This window comes from Grus americana, chromosome 10 (genome assembly GCF_028858705.1).
Source record: "Grus americana isolate bGruAme1 chromosome 10, bGruAme1.mat, whole genome shotgun sequence".
Lineage (NCBI taxonomy): Eukaryota > Metazoa > Chordata > Aves > Gruiformes > Gruidae > Grus > Grus americana.
In genome coordinates, this window is record NC_072861.1 from 7,085,275 (window position 1) to 7,107,676 (window position 22,402).

The 22,402-nt window shown below is 37.8% G+C and overlaps 1 protein-coding gene across 1 annotated transcript in view; it reads left to right on the forward strand.

Moving 5' to 3' along the window:
• The window catches only part of TRPM1 (transient receptor potential cation channel subfamily M member 1), a 111,248-nt gene that overhangs the window by 47,404 nt on the left and 41,442 nt on the right, over window positions 1-22,402 (forward strand). Inside the window, exons 5-9 of the mRNA XM_054837419.1 lie at window positions 17,264-17,343; window positions 18,143-18,338; window positions 19,329-19,542; window positions 21,162-21,286; window positions 21,988-22,159. Of these exons, the coding sequence (XP_054693394.1) occupies window positions 17,264-17,343; window positions 18,143-18,338; window positions 19,329-19,542; window positions 21,162-21,286; window positions 21,988-22,159 (787 nt within the window). The remainder of the gene's footprint in view (window positions 1-17,263; window positions 17,344-18,142; window positions 18,339-19,328; window positions 19,543-21,161; window positions 21,287-21,987; window positions 22,160-22,402) is intronic.

Here is a 22,402-nt window from a genome sequence, read left to right on the forward strand (position 1 = left end):
GCCTGGGACTGCCATATTTGAAACGTGCTTTCCTTTTTCAAAGAGAACTTGATAAGAATATCTTGAATAGAAAGACAGAAGATCATCTATATAAATTTTCATACTGACTTGCAAACTCTATGACTTTTCAAGGTGGAATAATGGTATTGTAACCCACATGTTTCTTTTATGTAAACCCTAGTCTGAAAAGAAGGTTGGAAATGCAAGTTTAAAGGGTGAATTATGCACATGTATCTCATGGCATATAATGAATTCGAACATTTATTCAGAAACATTACATTTGTTCAGCCACTACCACACTTGTTAGCAGCGAAAATATTTGCATAAAAATGTAAAACTAAATACAGTAGGGAGAAAATTCGTGAATTCTTTTTTTTGTGGTTGTGCAGCTGAAGATTACTGAAACTAAATAAGATTTACAGATTCCTCCCTCCTCCCCCTCCCACCCTCCAGTAATTGTTAGAAGAATTATTAACCTCACAGTCTCTCTAACGAGTATTTGCTGCTTGCTGGCATTTCTGTTTTAATTACTGGAGGGAACATAATGTGCTTGACAAAGCTGAAAGCTACAGTGCCTCATAATGTTTCAGCAACTTACTGTGGTTTTAATTTATCTTAACCCATGTATTGATCAGCAAGACCTGCATTTATGACAGATTCCTATTTGAATGTTCCACAATTTCCGAACACCTACAAGCTGTTTAGTTTGGGAGTAATACTAGTTTCACAAAATTTCATGACCAGCTGTTTACTGTATAAGGCTAAATGGGACAATCCATGTTTGTGCATTAAACTATTCAGGTGATCTAACGCTGCTAGTGAAGCACAGAGCATTCTGTTTATTGTAGAAGACACTGTTTTAAAACTCTTGATGCTGTGTGTGCCTAGACACAGCCTTAGCTTTAAGCTTCTGAATTGTCCCATCGACTTTGAACAGCTTTCTGCGTATGGCATAGTTGTGGAAATCGGGGGGGCTATTTATGGCTATAAAATTAAGCATGTGTGTAAGCATTTACAGAATCAAGAGTTAAGCTAATGCATTTGTGTTAAAACCTGGATGTGAGCAGTCCAGGTAGGAGAGGAATTCAAGCCCTCAGTCCCCTGTGGAGGGAGTGGTATTGGTGGTATGTGGCTGCCCTGAGTGATCAGCACTTTTTTCTTCTTTGTTACAGCTCATCTTTGATGTGAGTTGTGCTTAAGCAGAACACACAGTTTGTTGCTGGGTTTTTTCTGTACAAAGCCCCTTCAAACACAAAGAAATAGGGGGGAAGGAGAATTGTGGAACATGTGCAACTGCCACTGTTGCAATGTGAAGTTTAAAAGTGCTTCCATGAGGGAGGAGTAGTACTTAAGGCACTTGACTGAATTACAGAAATGCTTATCAGTGGGTGAAATCTTGCCAAAAATAACTCATTTCCCTCAGACTTCTCACAGGATGGAACAGCCTTTCTTGCATTAGCTTAAAAAAGCTGTGTTGATTTTCCTCTGTTCTGCTTTAAAAATACTCTCTCAAGTTCTAACCACTTGACAAAACTCTAGAGGAATGCTGCAGATAAGTTCAGAGATGAACCTGGGCAGTATAGAAGGCAATTATTTTACTTAGTTATACATGTATGTCACCCAGAGAAGAATTACAGTGATAGTATACCAAAGTTGAAAGAAACCATCAAATTTATTTTACAATCCTGTCCACTTAAAAGCACTAATTCCCTGCATAAGAAGCAGTATATTTTTTTACAGGAACTCAGTGTTTTCAGTGGATTGCAGACTGGGAACTTACACAAAGGAGGGATGGAGTGGAACATATATTTTACTGCTGCTACACTGCGTGGTTTCATCGGATCCTACTTAAGGTCATAATAAATTTTCTGGGGATAATAACCTGTACTTCAAACTAGGCAGATAATTCCATTGCATATCAAAACTCATTTTGTGCAGAGATTCTTACATTTCAATAAATGTAGCTTGCTTTATAGGAATCAGATTTGGAACTAAGCCATTTTTCACCACTTCTGTTCATGGGTTATACTGTTAATTGATTGTACTTCAAGGCTTTTGAGTTGTTGTTTGTATTGGCTGTTCAACACCAAGAATGCCTCGGTAATTCTTCACTGGTATTAAGAGGATTTATGATTATTTTGTTACCAAACTATTTCTTCTTTGGGGTTGCTTTTTGGCGTTTATGAACTCAGGTTTAATTGCAGCTCTAGAGGCTCCAGTCAATGCTTTGTTTTAGTCCACAGTGCAGCAAGGTAGGTGACAGCCCTACCTTCTTTGTACCGCAGCCACCTCACCAGCGTGTTCCTTGACTTCCAGCAGTGAAACCTTGGGCTCAGAAGGGGAAAAGACTCAAATGTTACTCCTGAGCAAAAACCAAAAATTATGGTTGCTTTTGGTGAGAATGTTGTTCTGCCTTGGGTGTTTGGTCACTGACTTCAGTGCGTTGAGCTTAGCAGATCATTTCATGTAAGCCTTTTATTTGTGCTCAGGTAGTATATATCTGGACCAAATGCTAACTGCTGCCTCCAAGCAAAAAGGAGAATGACCAGAGACAGAGACACTTTGAATCTAGTTTACCCATTCAGTCTTGCACCGTGATCATAGCCCAAGACACTAAGGTATTCTTCTTTTCCAGTATTTTGTCTTTCAGTTTTTTCAGATAGTCCATTTAGTTGCAGATTTGATAGAGGCATCAGGTGATACGTGTTCTACCAGAATCTGTTGGGACATGCACTTTTAAAAATTATTACATTTTTGAATAATTAAGAGACCTGTAGTTAAAGGTTTGGTTTTGTCCTTTCATAAATGCTACTGCTTCATGATTTCTTTGTAGCAAATTGAAAGCATTGCAGTGAATGGTCATGAATTTTCCTGCTACAAAACAGTATTATTAAGATGGTTATGAATAAATAACCCTATTCCATTTTCATGCGAACAAGCTTGTCATGAGCAGTCCAGCCTTTCATCTCTGTCCATTCCTGACTGAGTTTCAACTAGTTTATTTTTCCTCACAGGCAGCTTGCTGTCATGTTGTTTCTCATCTATTCTGATATACATATCTGTGACAGTTGTATTAATGCTCGTCACAAGTTTCAGTAGTTCAATAGTGTTGCATTCTGTGAATTCCTAGTCATTGGTTCAAGATTTAATTCTGCTATGAAAAAATAATGGATTCTTTGAGCTGCAGTTTGTCTCAGTTATTTCAAATTTGGGTTTGGTCTCATAATGACTGTGAAGAAGATAACAATATATTCCCTAGCTGTTTTGCATGTGGTCTAGCTCACTTCCTACTTATGTACAATTTTATATATAATTTTGCAGAAAAAAATCTAAAACTTTGTATCTTTTTACACTGCGTTTTGGCATTTCAGAGTTCAGCTCCCACATTTGCTATCCGTAAATTTTACTTTTGATGTGCGAATGCATTACATGATATGACTTGTCAGATCTTACAGAATGCTACATAAACAGTGCAGAAGAAGAAAATGAGGGGGAAAATATTGCCTTCGTACTAGGTGAATTAATTTGCTTTTAGGGGAGTAGTCTCAAGACCAGTCAGTATCTGAAAAGAAATTATGTGTTGTCTGTCTTTGTATTGATTTCATTGATACAGATACATTTGGGAGAGACCAGCAAATGCATCAGATCAGAGTGTAATGTATTTTAGATTTTTGTTAAGAAAAATACTATTAGCTGCATTCAGTAAGTGAGCTGTGAAACATGCCAGCCAAAACATATCACTTGGAAAACCAGTTACGTTTGCTGAGTTTTCAATTATTCATACATAAATATAGCTGATTACCTAGGTATTAGATTTGCAGTAGTTGTAATAAAACCATAACAACTTGTTACTTTCTGAAGATAAGTTGTTTGCTATTGGTGAAGCAAGCATATTTTATTTTGGCGGTGGGCATGTGGTGATAGTGAAGGATGTAAAGAAAGCTTTTTTTTTTTTTTTTGCATGGGCTCATGCCTCTATATTCTGTGTGAAGATATTGTTTAAATCAATAAAGCCAGATTCATCAGTTCTTCATTCCTGCTTACTCCCTGCAAGCATGTGGGTACTGAGTACCATCAGAAACCAAGGGAATTTTTTTCTGAGGCAGTCACAGTGAGGGCAGCAGAGAGATGCATATCTTTATCCCTTTCCTTCACAGTGCATTTATATCAAGCCATGTCACAAAACAAACTCCAAGTGCTGTGAGCCTTCCCATAGTATGAGTGCAGGCATCCATGAAAACTGTCTTTTGTGTAGTGGCATTTTCTCTGAGAATGTAATTTTTTTCACTCATGTGTGTTATTTCTTTGAACTCTGAATGAGCACTTTGGCTGAACTTGGCAGAATTATATATTTGGAATTAAATGCCAGTCATTTCTTCCTCTTACCATGCAGAATTTTGTCATAGGCATTTCGGACAGTAATCACAGCAGACAGTAGGCTGTTTGCCCTTGACAACAGAAGTGCACGTTTATTAGGTTTTTAGCCAACTTGCTTAAGGTTAATTTTACATGCACTGTGGATAAATCCCTTTGCTTTTACATGACTCCCACTCCACCCCATCCCCAGAACATGCTAGTTAATTCTTACTATATTATGTAATTATTATTATGTTATTATATTTTTTTATATATATATCTTGTGATAGCTGCACTACTATGCAGAACATTCTCATTAGAGTGTAGGCATTCTGACAAGCTTTGGCTATGCTTAAAACACCCAGTCTGAAATTTGTGTTTTTCAAAATTTTCAAAACTTGTTCTTTATTTGCAATAGCAAGTGAGGAAAATGTTATTGCTTGTAGAGGGTGGCTTTGATCTCAGTCACTTTAAACTGAACACTTTAACAGCCTCATTTTTTTATCTTTTGCATAGATGCACATGGCTTGGTTATCTTTCATCAGTCTCATTACTTAAACTGAGGTGCCAGAGCAGTTATAGTGTTGTAGAAGGGATATGTTGGCAGGCTTGCATGCCTATCAAATTTCCGCTAAGGGAAGAGTCAGCAAAACTTGCATTTGATTTTAAAAAATACTGTACTTTCTCAGTTGTACATTTCTGTCATTGCAGTTTGAGCTAACAAATGTAAGAACAAAACACACGGTCATAATGTTTCCAATATTGATTCTTAAAATGTGTCCTGTCTTCCAAATGCAGGTACTCTAGATACAACCCACATTCTTGCATAATGGCTGGCCAAGGAGAACTCGTACACGAGCAAAAAAGAATTCATGCCTTGTTAATTTCTGTTGCTATAGAGAACCTAGCCAAAGAAACATACCACACTGCAGTCTGAGTTCCATTTTCAGAAGGGAATTAAGTGCCCAAATAACTTTTTTTTTTTTAATAGTTTTTCTGGCTTATATATCTTTGATAATATTTCCTTGCAGTTTGTCCAATAGGTCAGCTTTTTCTAGCTCACAGAGTACACCGTGTTCCACACAGAAGAGGTATCCATAAAGGCCACTATGTCTGATTCTTCCATACCCCGTTGCTGTTTCTCATGAAGTCAGCAGGAGCTTTGTCTCATTAGGAAGAACAGGCTCTAGTTCTAAAACAAAGTGGTTTCAGCTGCATATTTTGGCATTTAGGGCAGGACAGAAGTAGAAGTGATGACTGTAAAATACTTCTTTGCTAATCACCAATGGGTATGTGTTCCGTACATTGGAGATCAGATACAGGAACAGTAAAACAAGATTATAGAGTCTAGCAGGCTACTTGTCTGCGCAGTGCAGCAGAAGCAGGGAGTTAAGACTGCCTTCGGCTCTAGATAGTATGATCTTTAGATGTGATTCTAGATGTCATCCTTACCTATCGTGTTATGTTGGCACCTGGCACAGCAAGACAAGGTAGATATTTTAAAGTTAGAGCAGAAAAAAGAGCTACCTGTAACACACTGTGTCCTTTGCTATTGGTAGTTTTAAAGTATGAGAAGATGTAAAAGAAGCCCGTCGCAACAAAGGAATTAATTAAATTGACAAAAGCAACAGAGTAAAAAAATGCATGTGGTATGTAAAGTTACAAAATGAATGGCTTATTTACGATTTCAGCTGGTTTAGTACTGCATTTTGCCCAACTTCAAATTGTTCTAAAAAGGATTAGATATAATTAATGCTGTATGACCTCCTTTTTTCTTCTTTTCAAAGAATGTAGAGCTGTACATCTAATGAGGACCCCTGAAAGGACTATTATGTCCAATTGTCTCAATTATGCAAATAACATTGATATTTTAGCAGAAGGGAGGGGATACTTCAAATTAAAAGTTTCAGCTCCTGCTTTTAGCCTTTCTGCAGTGCCGGCATTTTTACAGCAAGTACATCCACTGTTTGAAGAGAGGAAAGGAGGTTTAACAAATTGGAGATTTGGGCACTATCAAAGTAGATTTGTTGTGCCTTGTTCCACCATGAGATGAAAATACCCTCTGGGCAGGGAGATGGGTCATGAGACTTCTAAAGGATTACCTTCAAAGGGAGTCATGAGATTGGTTTGAACAAAGAAGCTGCTCACATGCTTATCATATGAGATTCTCTTCTTAAAGTGGTGGAAACCCATCTCCTTGGGAATTCTCATGAACTTCAGAGAGACTGGAAGTCCTAACAGTAAGATGAATGAGAAGTCTGAACAATAAACAGAAAGATGGGACAGAAGCTCAGAGTTGAATGCAACTTATTTATTCTAGATGTAATTCATCTTTCCATACTCTGAAACACTTCCAGTGACAAGCAGGTAGGACATGATTTTAAATTACTTTTTGTTTCATTCCTGATTGTCTTCTGCTTTGCTACCTTTTTTAGCATCGATATGTATAATTGAAATTTGTGCTGAAGAGCTGTATAGTGACCTATGATTGATTAGAGAAAGATAATTCAGTTTAAATGATGGTATTCTGATTAGACTACTTCCTAGATTTCTCATTTATTGTGAAAGACGTGAAACCTCAAGTACTAATTGCAAGAAGACTAAATGAATTTTCAAGTCCAAAAAAGGTGTCTTGAAACATTTCAAAATTAGAAAATTTCTTGTGAATGACTGTAATAAGATGTGGAAATCCTGGCAAAGAGACATTAGGTGAAAACATCTGTTACGTATTTCAGTGGTTTGAATGCTAGTTTAGAGCTATCTCTGCAGCAAATGGGAATGGAGCTCTGGGACTTTTTTTTGTTTGTTTGTAGGTTGGGACGTTGTTTTGGAGTTGTTTTCAGTTTTCAAAATTAGCCAGTAATACTTTCTGGAGTTCACTTTTGGCAACAAGCCTTCTGACAATCAAGCATCTTTCTCTGTGTGTTTGTTTCCAAATGAGTTTATCAAGGTCTGATGGTAGGTCAGGTGTTATGGAAGTCTTAGAACAGAAAAGGGCATAATTTATGCTGGTTTTCCTTACTTCAGCGAGAGTTGCCAGTAAAGTTTCCCAGTGAAAGACTTATATCCAACATCAGCAGCCCCATCACATTTGTATCAACAGTGCTGCTGTTGTCATTTGAAGTAATACATTTCTGCCGTAAAGCGTATTGGACTCTGAGATGAGAAGTCTCTGTGAGAACTCCCTCACCAAGATCGAACCTACATGTTATCCCTGAACATTCACATACCATTCAAATGATTGAGGAGCCAGGGAAGCTCAGTTTTGGTCCTTGTTACCTGCTAGCTCTTCACAACTCTGAAGAATGATGCTCCCATCCACTCTTCTGTCATTCCTTCCCCTTCTGCTGCAGTGCAACTGGGGTCTTGAGGAGGGACATCTCAGAGTAACAGTAGCTCCAAGAGGGCATATCCTTGTATTCCCCTATCGAGCCAGAGACAGCTTCTGGCCTGTTCGAGTCTCCTTTAATTCCCCTAATTCAGGCTTTAAAATTTTTCTTCCCCATTTTTCATAATGGATTAAATCTAGTAAACTAAAACCTATATCATATTTTTTCCCCACTATCATTTTAATTCAAATGGTAGACTGCTGCTAACATTTTAAAGCCAAATATATTAATGAGTTATATCTAATATTTGACAACTGTAAATGATACTGTGTATCAGTACAGGCAGAGTATTTCCTGTCTTGTGTTTCCTGGATTGTATTATGATCTGTCGAAGCTAGGTGTATTCTCTCTCTTTAGAGAAGAACAATGTATTGCACACCGTGAAAAAAAAGTCCAGGAACATTGCTGGAGATAGTTTTCTGGTTCTATTGCACCTATTAATTCTTTTCACTCACAGCTTTGAGAGTTTTAGATACGTCAGGACTGAAAAGAAGACAGACCAAATTTTATGAAAACTGTTTTTAATCTATAAACTCGCTTGAAATCTCCCATTGCCTTTGCATTTTTTAATTATTTCAGTCCTGAAGTACTCAAGTTTTCAGAAAGTTCCAAATGAATGTTGGCAGCTCTCAGGTATATATAATACAATATTTTAAACATACATATTTAGCATCTCCAGGAAACAATTTAACCCTTGAGTTCCAATGGTTTCATAATGATTTCTAAAAGATTATAAGAAATAATTTTGTGCAAACCCTGCAGCCCAAGAATTAAATTGACTGGAAATCCTTTCTTTTCTGAAAATGACAGGAAGCAGCAGGGTATAACATGCGGCTGATTGTGGCATATTCTGTTAAAGCTTACGTATCAGCTAATGCCTGGAAAAGAATTGCTTTACTGAGTGTAAAATTAGCCACAGCGAGTTGCAAATTTTCAACAGCTCAAACTATTTAACAGAATTCTACCTGGAGAATCTTGCTTTCAGGAAAACTGTATGTACTACAAACTAATGTTAATTTCTTAAGGGACAGATTGGCTAACTAGTATATTACATACCTATTTGCAAAAAGAGTGCATATTTACAGAAAGCAGAAGAGAGAAGTAAATATTTATGTTATCTTTTCTCAAAATATATATTTGTTCAGCATCTGCAGATTTTAGAGGCTTCTGAGTTAGACATATATTATAGTGTTATTATAGAAATTCTACTTTGCCGTCATTTTAAAGTGTGTTTTATTAACATGCCTAGCAGGATGCTTTAAATAGTGGCTTTCTCTCACCACATTTTCGAAATGTCAGTATAATAAATTCTCTAAGCCTATCTGTTCAGTGTGTTCTGCACTTCAAGTAGCACTAACTAGAACTGTACATTTAGAACAAACTCTCATAGATAAGTAATATCTCACACAACATGTAGTCATCTTCTAAAATGTTTTTCATTCATGGGTTGCCCTATTTCTTAAAGAAAAATGATTGTAAGGTCTCAAATTACACTATTACATCATATATGAAAAATCATCATGTTTAACTGGTTTATCAGAAGTTTTATAGAAGTTATCTCAGAACTGGTAACTTGTAGCCTCTTACATCAGAGAAGTGCTTGTATTAAGAATTAAGCATGTGAGTAGTTAGAACTATTCATAGGCTTAGTTTTGTAATGAGGGAAGTACCCTGTTGGTTATGATTTCATAAGTATTGATGAATTTCACAATGAAGATCTGCTGTTGAGGGTGTTGAATCACATGGGTTTTCATGGCAATAGCATTTTTCTATTTCAGGTCAGAATAGCCTGTATTAAAGGCTCATAGTTAAGAGTAGTTTAAGAGAAATATCCCACATGCATATAATCTGGAAGCGTCCTGACTTCTTTAAAACCATATCTAGCAAAGAGTCTTTATGTTAGACAGGGCAGATAATTGTTGCAGTACAAAACTCATTCCTGAGCCTTGTCAGAGCTAGATACCAGGGTCATCTTATATCTTCAAATAAGAATTACTAACAAATTATCTTACAGAATAAACTAGTAACGTCCAGGCTACTTTGGCTAGCATCACATTAGAGGCTGCTTGCTGTTTCTCCGTGCTCATCCACTCTGCTATATTGGGTCTCCTGAGAATGGTTACTTGTAGGCAGGGATGACTCCACTACCCATCGATAACGTTCAACGCTTCCCATCCTAGCATCTTGATTTGTGTTTGTTATAACTCTGGCACTCATTAAGATCTTGGAGTAAAACTGGCTATATGGAGTATCTGCAGGCCGAAGTGGTTTTGGGGGAAAAAAATCCAAACCAGATCTCAGAAAGGAGGCTGAGTACAGATATATATTTGTGTTCCTCATCTCCCTAGCATCTAGAACAGAAGGGCTAAAGGCAAGAGGAGGATTTGGCAAGTTAATAACAGAACTGGAATAGGTAACAAATTGAGATTATATATTATTGTTAACATTTCTTAGAAAATCTCTTCCCTGAAATTTGGTACAGTAAGGGATGGGGCTGAGCTGTTGCAGGAATGGCTTTTGCTACCTTAAAATGTGGTAGGTATGGTGTGTACGCTGGTTAGTGAGTTTCTTTTCTGCATTCCACACACACACAAAAATTTCTCCATTGCAAAACTACGTAAGGTGTGTTCTCCGCAGGCAAGCACTGAGCCAGGCTGTGCTGCGGTATGCTCTAAATGGTTGTCGAGTTGCTTTATTTTAGTTGCATTAGCTGTATAGTTACATTAATGCTGAGCTGTGTCCAAGCATCTGTGCCTGCCTCTCAGTAGGGTGTCTGAGCTCCTCCAACACACTTTCCTAATGTGCCTCCGTGGACTGTGTACTGGAGCTGGGTATGTCCAACCACGTCAGAGCAAGCCAGGTCTGCCATGGTGTTGAGGCTATTGCTGTTTTTGACATCTCTAAGCCTCTGGGGAAGAGTTGTGTGTCTCTAAGAGATACAGCAGAATTGTTTTAACTTTGAAAAGAGGGCTTGTTACTTCCTTTTGTAGACTCTGTCCCTAAGTTAATGAATGTGGAGAGAAAATTATTCCTCTTGTTTCAGCGGATGTTTGCTGCATGCCTCACCAGCAGGCCAGGAACACAAAGCATAATGAAGTCATGAAAGCTCATTACTGCTCTCTGTGCAGCATAGTAGTACTTACTGGTTTTCACATCATCAGCAGGAGTGATTTCTGGCCTCAGTTTGAGATAACAACATTGCTTACTGACACTGCCATCCTGCCTGTTGCGTGTTAGTCTCAAGCACAGAGCAAATGGTTCCCTGACAAGGTTGCTGCAAGAGCATGTGTTCAAATCGAACCATATGAAAAAGACAGTGGGATAAGTATTGTCTTGAGGAAATAGTCTTTTATTTGAAAGAATCATGCAGCTGTTATAAATCTCTTCTTGATGCTATACTTATTAGCAAACAATATAAAGAGATCTTTTTTCTATTGGATATTGTTTGGTACTTCATATTCTAATAATTGCTAAAACTATTATCAGTTGTACAAATAACTATTTTGATATAACTCATGCAAACTAGGGTTTTGGAAATTTAGTTTAGATTCACAGGCTGTCACTGTGTTCTGTAGTTGGGCACATCGTTCATGGCTCTGGCTCCCTAGTGACATAACACAAATTTAAAATAGCATTATGGTTTCACTCCTGTATTTCTTAGCAAAGAACAACTTTTCAGTAAAATCTTACCAGTTCATGAGTGGCTGCAAAATTGGCTATTAACATTCATCACATGGTTCGGAATATTTTTTCCAAGCAAGACAACTGTTATTGGGAGGACAGTTGTTCTGGGTAGAACTGATCACCTGAAAGGCTGATTAGTTGGGTACTTGGAAAAACTATTCCTTCAAAGTGAAGACGAATGATGAATAGTGCAATTGGAAGAAGAATGGTGAATAGTGTAATTGGGATGTTGCATTTAAAGGCAGCACAAAATAGAAATATTTCTAGTATCAGTTTTTAAGTTCCGTATTAAGAGGGATTCTGCTGATAGAATGATTTCTTTTCTTTTTTCTCCCGATTGTTTATTGGACTGAGTTCTTATTTTTTTTTCTCTCAAGTAACATCAACTGAATGTCATTACCTACATGGCATTTACAAAAGTCTGTGGACTTGTTTACACAGTGAATGGACTTGTGTAGACACTGTGCACATGCTCACAGTATGAATTTTGTTCCACCTCCAGAGTACTTCTTTTCCTCACTATCTTAAAGCAAACATCTCTGTGTTCGAATCTGACATAAATATCCCAGTTTAATTCTATAGAGCATTCTAATTAAATAATTGGGCAACACAGTTGAGATTTTACTTCCCTGGTGATGCCACCTTTTGCAGCATAGTGCAAGCTAAAGGAGGATTACCGAGAAATGTTGGTAAGTTGGTGTGAACAGGGTTACAGCTGAATGTTTCCACATTTCACAATAATCAATCCACATCTTAACAAGATGTTGGTGAAAGTAATTTGTACTATTCCACAGATGTGAGCTCTGCTGCCCAGCCAACTCCATTTTTGTATTATTCTGTGCTTGATTTATCCTGAACAGCTTTGTTAACCCTTGTATTATGCATAACATACATTCATTTGTCCCCTGCCTAGCCCCCCATTGCATCTGTGTGCCAGGCAGTCTGCTGTGTCTGATCCCTGTACATGGCTCCATGCACCAAACACTGCTGTTTGCGTGCCCACTTGTCTGCTGACCAGCTGTGCCTGCTACAGGCAAAGCCTCACTGGGGTGCAGCAGCTGGGGAGCGTGTGCTCTTTAGTAGGGCTCCAGATGCCACAGAGCTGTCCTACAGTGGATGCTCTCTAGTTGCAAGATAAGGCTAAAGCCCCATCCCATCCTGCACCCAAGTCAAGCATGCCAAGCCATCTAGCAGGCACGTGTCCCTGTTGCATGGAGCGTCTCTCTTTGGGGATCATGGCAGTTGAGAGGGCTGACTACATTGACTTTAGGTCTGGTTGAGTTTGGGCTTAGGATGTGCTCCAACGACACTATGACTGTCATCCCTGCCCCCCTCCACCCCAAAAATTCTTTCAGTTCCTTTGGTGGTAGTTTTATCATTATGATTATTCACAGGCACTAAATACTGCTGCTATACTGCAGAGGTATATGATAGCTGAAATTCACAGCTTCTGGTGGCACAGTGGCGTGTACGAGTTTGTAGCATGATGTTTCCAGTCGCTTTGCCCTCCTGTGTTGATTCCCACCCCGGATTTTCGCCAGAGGTGCATTGGTCCAGAGCTCACCTGCTGCTTTTGCATGAAGCTGCAGTGAAACAGAGCTGCGGGCTCTGTTTTGGTACAGCCTGGAATTCAGGCCCAGTACTTGTGCATTGAATGATTGGTTATATATGAAGTGAAGTACATTAAATGTAATGTTAATTTAGCAGCAAACTGGAATTGTCTGGGTGTGGTGGTGAGACAAAAAATTCTCTTCAGTTACTGCATGTCTGCACTCCTAGATGTGCATGTTTCTCAGCAAATAGTGTAGTTCATTGGTGATAGTCAAAGGACAACTGATCTTTATAGAATAGTTCTTGTGTTTAAAGGCAACTGTTTGTTTAGGATCTTGATTTTGTTGACCGATGATTTACAAACCAACAACACTGATTACCATTCCTTCCTGCAGAAGGACCTTTTGCAGGAGGATACCTTATTTTAATTCTAAAGAGAACTAACAAATCCATAAAGTGGAATAATATAAACCCAATATTAATTAATACTATTTCTCAGAAACATATTGATTTCTAGGCTGAAGACCAAGAATTAGCAGTGGTTTGATTTTGTTTTGTTATCATAATTTCAGAGACTTGTCAGTTTTCATAAAGGAGAACAAATACGCCACTGAACATCTGAAATGTGTTTTTTCAAAATTAGATTCTGATTAGTACACTCAGGATTTGCAATAATAAGCAGGTTTGAACTTCACTGCTGTCAACAAGTTGAGATGTTGCTTTTTTGTGTGTTTCTTAGAGGTAAATGGAAAACGTGCATTGTTTTTTCGTGCCATAATCTTGCTGGTAGCAATTATCTGTGTGCTAGCCTAATACTCCCACTGGCTGTTGGTCTCAAAACTGTAGCTGATCTGTCATAGTCCTTTAACAATTCATTCATTCCAAGGCTGTTAAAAAGCGCTTATTTTTTCAAACTCAGAAGAGGCAGTATGCATACTTATATTTTTCCTCAAGAAACCAAATAAATTTCAATCCAGAGAGTGAAACATACAGAATCTTTATCAAGTAAGAGGGGAAAGTGCCTGTTTTCTGACAGTGAATGTTTCTGCTCAAGTATTTGCACTGGATTATAATGAAGCTTTGGTTAAGCAGATTAAGTAGACAAAAGCAGTGAAACTTCAAAGGCTGACCAAATGTGCTGAGGTTTTATTTCCCCGATCTGTAATGACTGCTTTTGCCTTCCTCTCATTAGCACAGAAAAAATAAGCCAGTAGAGCACAATGTGTTGTCCAACTGTAGTACCTATAGTCACTGATTTCTAACAGGGCTTTTAGGTGGGAGTATGTATGGTTTTTTTCAATATAGCAGTAGATAATAGACCTCCTATGAGAGGGGTTTTAAGAACAACTGCACAGCTGAGACCCCAGCTGTATTGTAGAGCTCATTTTAGATACCAGGATGCAAAAGCTTCCTTCCAAATGCAGATATTAAGTCTATGACTTAATCCAGTGGTTAATTAACTGTTTTTACATGAAGCACACAAACCAGCAAAGGAAACTGTTCTGTGGTAAGCTATGAGGAATAAGGTGAAGCAGTACTCAGTGACATGGTGTAAAAATCCAAGTTGTCTTGATGTTTCTAGCTATCATTTTCCAGTGTTCTCTACAGACTAGTTAAATGTGCAGCATCTGTTACCAGTTATATTTTGAAGAGTGTTTCCTGCACTGTGGGATTGATTTGGGCATTTGTGCCACTCAGTCAAGGAGTTAGCAGAGACCACACAGAAGTCTAAAATTTTATTCAGGGGAAAAAAGTGAATATGTTTAAAATATATAAAATATTAATAAAACCTAAATTAATTAAAAATGAAAATATAGAATTTTAAAAGTAGATAAATTACATAGCCTCTGTAACAGGTTCCTGTTAAGCTCATTTTATAACATTAAAGGTCATAAGCTAGTATGGTGTGTATAAGCACAAGTAACAACATCGGACATAGCTCTGAAACAGCAGTGAATTTGGACACGGTGTGGTTTTGGATTAATATTTAAAAACTAGTGTACTTCCATTGAAATAGACTGATTTTGGCTATTTTGAACAGCCTGAATACCTGTAAATTAGCAAAGTCTGGTTCTGAACAGGTAAACAGCAATTGTTTGTTGTAACCACCCATCTCCATATACCACAGAGCCCTATGGATCTCGCTGTCTTGAGTGTTTTTTTCTGTACTTTTCTAGATCTGCACCTCAATAACTAGACTCTGATGCTGTAAAAGTAAAACATTTTCTGAGATCTATTTCTAATAACACTGTTGCTAAAACTTGTCATCTTGTAAAAGCCTTCCCAGAAAGCATATAAATAGAATCTTTTAAATATTTTTGGGAACAAAGGCTTTTTAAGTTCATTTGAAGAAGTAATGTATGGAGTCGAGACAGGAAAGCTGACCAAGTCACACAGCCTTTAGATAGTAAATTTAATACTCTCTTCCTTCCAAATTTGCTCCATAATCAAGTTCTTTATGCTAAATGGCTTAAATATATGCCTTGTCATTCAGGAAGCAAGTAACATTGTAAGCTACATGAAGTTTTGTCTAATGAGTTCTTAACTCTACCTTTCTCTGTGGTGCTATGAGCTCCCAAACAACTCCTTTTAAAATGAAATGAGGTGGTTCTGTCTTGGTAAATCAGTAAGTATATTAGAGGGGAGAGCAGAAGTGCAGGATCTCCCAGGGTACTGACCATCACGGCATTCTAGCTCACAGGCCCCTTGCAGAGGCAAACAGTTACGTACCTGGACAGATTATGGACAGCTTTTTCATGAAGTAGCAGCTTAGGTTTGCAACTTATTTGCAATTATTTGCAATAAGGGAACTTCAAGTAGTCTCCTATTATTTCAGACATAATGGCGGAAATGAAGAAGCCAGTCAGCTCTTGTCTCACACAAGAAAAAAGGATGAACTACCACACCCTCTATTCATCATGCTGTAGACTGTGCAGCTCTTAGGGAGCTAGTCCAGTCTCGAAGCTATTACCAGACAAGCTGACAGAGCATTCATCTGACAGAAATCTGCAGTTGACTTAAGATTAAGTCAGGAAATCAGCAAGGTTTTTAGTTCTTTCTCTAGGACAGGCCCATATTTTTTTTTTGTTGAAGGCACCCTGAAAGTTCTCATGTCATTTTCAGCTTTCGTCTCTGCAAGAATTTCATTTCATCTCCACAGAGGAAACTGAAGCAAAACATACAACATTTGCTTGCTACATGAAAAATGAATTAAGATACAGTTCCCTAATTCAAACTTGGAAGACTAGCTTTCATCAGCAAGGCAAAGTTATTGGTGTCTTTGAATCATGAGTGTTAACATTTTGCATTTCTTTAAAAGGCAGCTTTTGAGTTCACTTTTTTAAATTCACCACTAAATGTTGGTTTATTATTGCAATCATGATGATACTTTGCCTTGTTGATGCTTGCAGGGACAGAGAAGGCCTGGGGTCTGCGAGTAAGAAATATGGGAAACTCTGTGCTGCAGCTATTTCTGAACTCACTCCCTTCATTGTTCCCAAACTCAACTGGACTATACTTCTGCAACAGACTTTCTAACCACATTGCACAGATCTATGATATTTTTCTAGCTTGCCTACACATTGTTGTTTTTAAAATGGCTGTGAGCTTGGTCTAATTTCTGGTTTGCAAACACAGTATAATAAGCCAACACAAGTTTATTTTGTCTTCAAGGTTGTTTTCCTCCTCCTGTTTCACAGCTACACTGTGCCTGAAGAGTTTGTACTTTTCTGTTGAACGTTCTTTCAATTTAAGGAATTCCTCCTCCTGAGACACATCTTGTTAAGAGTAAGATGCCTTAGGAATGACTGGAACTTGATTTACAACAGGAAAAAGCAATTTTGTTCATCAGGGAAAGTTTTTGGAAAGCAATTTCTACATACAAACAACAATACTAAAGTATTGTTTGGAGTAAATACTATATAATCTATTTATGTCACAGTTTATGCTGTTTTTCTGTACTACTTTGAGTCCATTTACTGTTTACTTAAATAGGAAGAAGCATCTGCATTTTTGATAGACCTTCAGATAAACGTCATAACTTCAAGACCAGCATCCTTGCACGTAAAGATTTTACACACATTTGAGGTTTGAATTTTGTCCAAGTCATGGAAAATTCACATCACCTACTTGCTTCATGAGTAGTTGTATCTGGTATTTAAAAGTGATTTAATGAATTCAGTGCTTGTTTTTAAAAACAGTAGCTGAAAATAAGAGGCAAATGTTACTATATCTGCCACACAGAAATTTTTCAGTATGTTTCTTGTGTTTGTCTCCCTTTTAAGGGTCAAAAGGCTTGGATAGAGAAGACCTTTTCAAAAAGAGAATGCATCTATGTAATTGCTAACAACAAAGACATTAGCAGGTAACGTTTGAAATTTTTGTTTTGGCCAACAGAAAAGTTTAATACTGAAGAAACTGGACCTGATTTGGATTTAGACATGTGACATCGAGACCAAGTTTTGTCACTGCCCTTAAAGGAGAGATGATAGGGGAACAAAAGTGCAAGGCGTGCTCGTACTCGAATCTGTACAGAGCCATGGGACATGTCATACAAAGATGATAAGGCTGGGCAACAGGAACAGCAGGAAGTTGTTAGTTCCTAGCTTTGCAAACCAGACCATAAATTCATACTGAATTCCAAATGCAAGGGTGCAATAATGTGCACCGTGAAGCAAGTGGTACCTTTCTTCACAGTTAGTATAAAACTACCAGTGACAATATTATTTGGGGGACTGGAATTCTTAGTCCAAATACTACTGCTACTGCACAGGCTAGCTAAATTATGGTCCAGCTTCTTTGGTTAACATAACAGTTTATGTCACATTCTAGCTGTCACATTTGAGTAAGAAACAGATGGTCACTGCTCCTGTTCTGCATTCTTCCTCCTTCCCTGTCCTTTAGCCTAGAACAGCTTTCCAGTGTATAACAGAAGTGAAGTGAAATTTTTTTATCTTTGCTTGTTAAGAAACACCTATGGGCTGGTAAGTCTGGCATATGTGTATATGCAAATACAACAGATATGACCTTGAAGAGATGTTTCTATGATTCATGTAGAGCAAGGCATGATCAGTTGAAAATCTAATTTCTGATTTGTTTATTTTTTATTTAAATCACCATCCAAAGATACTGTAATGAAAGTTGCTTCAAATTTTAACATACAGGTGCTGCTGTGGCCAGCTCATTAATCAACATATTCCACCTCCTCCAAGTATAACAGCGAATAAAAATGGAGAAGAAACAAAGCAAGTGGAAGCTCAGCCAGAGAAATGGTCTGTCAGTAAACACACCCAAACATACCCAACTGATGCCTATGGAAACCTTGAATTCCAGGGAGGAGGACATTCAAATAAGGCCATGGTAAGGACTATAGGCTACTCTAAGGTATTCATCTGGTATGTTAGCTTAATAGAGATGTGTCAGGATTCCAGTTCGCTCAGTGCGTAATTCATTGAAATCGAAGGAGGTCTCTGCTGTCTCAGAAAGGTGTGGACAAGATGCTCAAAATGAGAAAGAGAAAAGGCAAGAGAAATATAATACCTACTTAATAAATCCCTTATAATATCTTGATGAAACATTTTCATTGAAGTTACTGCCAGTAAATATCAGCTAAGGAGGCAGCTGCATGCATTAAAGCCCAAGATTCCATCTGTTTGTATTAAATTTGTGGGCTAAATTAGATTAGATTTGTGAGACTGCCACCTAAGGCAACCACACTGCAAAAACTTCTCCAGAAAGTATGGGAGAGGTTGGTGGGTTTTGTTAGTGGTGGTTTGTTTGTTTTTAAAGCAGAAATAAACACGAGTTTATTTCATAGTTTTCTTTGATAGAGTCGTAGTTTGAAAAGAAATCACAATGGTGGAGCTAAACTGAGAAGAATACAAATCATTGCTTCAGAGGCAGAAATATGTACATCAATAGTGAATGGGATAAAAGGTAACATAAGCCTCCTATTTCTTATGAAGGTTATTGCTTCTATTTGGCAGTCAAACCAGAGGTTTTAGGAACAATACAAACCACCTTCCAATCATTTAAATTGGTGGCTTCTAACAATGCAGATTTGTAATAAGAGTTTAGGATTGCTTGATTGCAGTCAGTTTTGCAGGTGAAGAGTGAAAATGGAGCTTTTAAAAATTCATTAAGTGAATGGTAAATTCTCAATAGCAAAGTGAAAGGTTTCAACTTGGTTTTTTTTCTATTCATAAGCAGCAGAGGAATTTAATAATGTGGTGCTTAAAATTGTAAAACTCTTTCTTCAAGATGGAAGGCTTAATATAACCATTCTTTGCTCAGTCAATAGGCAATTTACAGAGCAGATGGAGCAATAATATTACACGTTGCTCTTTGCAGTATATCCGCGTGTCATATGACACTAAACCAGATTCTCTGCTGCATCTCATGGTGAAAGACTGGCAACTGGAACTGCCCAAACTCTTAATCTCTGTCCATGGAGGCCTCCAGAACTTTGAAATGCAACCTAAATTAAAGCAAGTGTTTGGAAAAGGTCTGATAAAGGCTGCCATGACCACAGGCGCTTGGATTTTCACTGGAGGTGTTAGTACAGGTAAGCAATTACCAGCTCTTTTAGTTTACTTAAGAATTCAATGACGTTTATTCACTAATCTTTCCCACAGGCAGAAGATTTAAGTCTACATGAGTGAGTCATTAACCACCAGACCAAACAAGGAGCATTGTAATCATTTATGTTAATCTCCTACCCAGTCCAGACCATAAGATTTTCCTGGGTCAATATCGATTTGCATTACTCGGTGTTTCCCCTGAAAAATGTCTTCATCCTTGGTTTCAGTAGCAAGGAAGCTACCACTAGTTATAATACATAAAGATATACAAAGATCTTTCTGTTACTAAAAGTGTATTTCCTGAGCATGTTTTCATACACAGCACTTTGTCAAAGTGCACAGACTGAGCTGCATAAAACTCTCATGCTAAGCATGTTTTCCAGTCCTTCAGTCATTATCACGCCTCTGCTTTGAACTCTATTTTTTTAAACAGCCTTCTTGAATTTTGGATGTTGCAATTTTTGAGACAGTGCTTGATGAAGCTTTTAATCTTTGAAGTAAAACAGCCTTTCTGCTTCCATTTGACACTTTCCTGTTCATGCAGCCAAGGACTGAGCCTTTAGGCTGTGTGATCTCTCTGAGAGTTAGTGATCTATTGATAATCCACCTTAAATGCCGTGTCCCTAAGTCACTGTCTCCGTGGGATCACCCACCACCACACATGCGCACTCTCTGTCTTGTAATTATATAAAGTATTTGTTCTGAAATGAATAACTGTAAATTAGCAATCTTGAAACTCAAACATGAAGTCGGTTGTAAATGTCTCTACTGGAAGATATTACAATCTCCTGTTTGCATTTTCCTCCAGTCTCTGGCCACCTCAATCAGTTTTATGTTTCTGTGTTTCCTTTTTAACCATATCTAAAACATCAGTGGTACAGCAACTCCACATAACTCCACCAGGAGGTTTTTGGCACTGTTCCTACATTCTGTCAAAAAAGCAGTGTCTGATATGATGTCCAAAATTTGAAAGACATGTTGAAAAATAGCTGTTTTGATGATTCCCTATATATTGTTCCTTTTTGAGACCAGTTGGTTTCTAAGTAATTTCATTTATGTTAACAATATCTTTATTTAGCTGAAATAAATCTTTATATCAAGTTATTTCTCAGAAAACTATGTAAGATAAGAAAGTATTCCTTTGACTTTGGTTTTACAACCAAAGGGAAGGTGATGATTGCTATTCAGAATAATTTTTAAGTGAAAAAATATTTCTTAGTTCACTATAGGGTTGGGGTTTTTTTGCTTGCTCAGACCCCAGTGATAGCATTCCATATGTGTTTAGCATTGTGTACAAGGAATAATATAATTCCAGACAATGGTACAGATTACACTGTGGCAAGTTAAGTAACTGGGTAAGTCTTTCAAAGACTTCATTGAATTCAGAACAAGGATGTGAAAAGGCAATAGGATTTACACAGAACTATTACAAAATAAAAGCATGGGTTTGTCTGCATTGCATGTTCTATTATAAAGTAGAGATACCAGTTTAGTAGTGAAAGCAATCCGGAAAAGCAGGGAGCTCCGTGAGAGGCAAGAAAATTCTGTTGTTTAGCGATCTCTCAAAAGTGCCAAGAATGAATTAAATGAATTGTACCTGTAGGTGTCATTCGTCATGTGGGAGATGCCTTGAAAGATCATTCTTCCAAATCCAGAGGACGAATATGTGCCATAGGAATTGCACCGTGGGGCATTGTAGAAAACAAGGAAGATCTGATAGGAAAAGATGTAAGTCTTTAAGGAAACTCCCATGTAATTAGCAATGTCAGCTGTGTAACAAAATACACTGTTCATCTTTTTGGAGTATTTGTATTTTCATTGTTTCTAAAGCATGCCTAAGAGCTGAAATTGAACAATTTCTTGAAGAAAAGCTGTTGTTTAAATATATTTGTCGGGTTGTCATATATGACCTCAAAGTAAATATGGAGCTAGTGAGGTTTCCATTGCTTTCAATAGTAGACACCTCTCTGTGGTGACAGAGTTTTAGGTCCTAACTTCAGTGTGGCATACCGAGACCTCTATAAATCATGTTAGGGCCTTTATGTGCACAAGACTGGCATTTATTGTAGATGGGTACTCTGCGGTGGCATATTAATTACTAGGAACTCCAAATGAGAATGTATTTTCTAATGCAGTAAGAGGATTATGTAACACAGTGTGTGATCAAGTAGAGTATGTTAATGAGCTTAGGGGAACACGCAGGAGAGTGCACAGATGTGACTATCATCCTCCAAAGAAGACACTGCTGTGAAGAGTTCAAGTGTTGAATGTAAAAGCAAGCTCCATTTTTAATTGTCCTCTATTTTTGGTTATAAAGGTCTGGTTGATTTGTTTCCTCATAAGGCGTGTGCTTCTGTTGGGCAGTGTGGGGGATTTTCACATTTAGTTCTTAGCTCTAATCTAGGTGCATCTATCCTTTTAATACACAGGTAACACGGGTTTACCAAACAATGTCAAACCCTCTAAGTAAGCTCTCTGTGCTCAACAGTTCCCATACCCACTTCATTCTGGCAGACAATGGTACGCTAGGTAAATATGGAGCTGAAGTAAAGTTACGACGTCAGTTGGAAAAACACATTTCCCTCCAGAAAATTAACACACGTAAGTACAGTGGGGCAAACTGTAAATATAACATCTTAAAGGAAGGGAGGGAAGAAGGGCTTGAAATACTTCAAGGTACTGAGATTAAATGCTTCTTCCAGCTCCTTCTAGGAGGAATTTGATCAGAACTGTGTGACTAAACTAGACCATACGCTCTCTGATAAGTGGTGAAAGAGCCCACATCTAACAGCACAAAAAACCCAGAAAAGTAAGGATTGCGTAAAAGGAGGAAGAAACATTGAT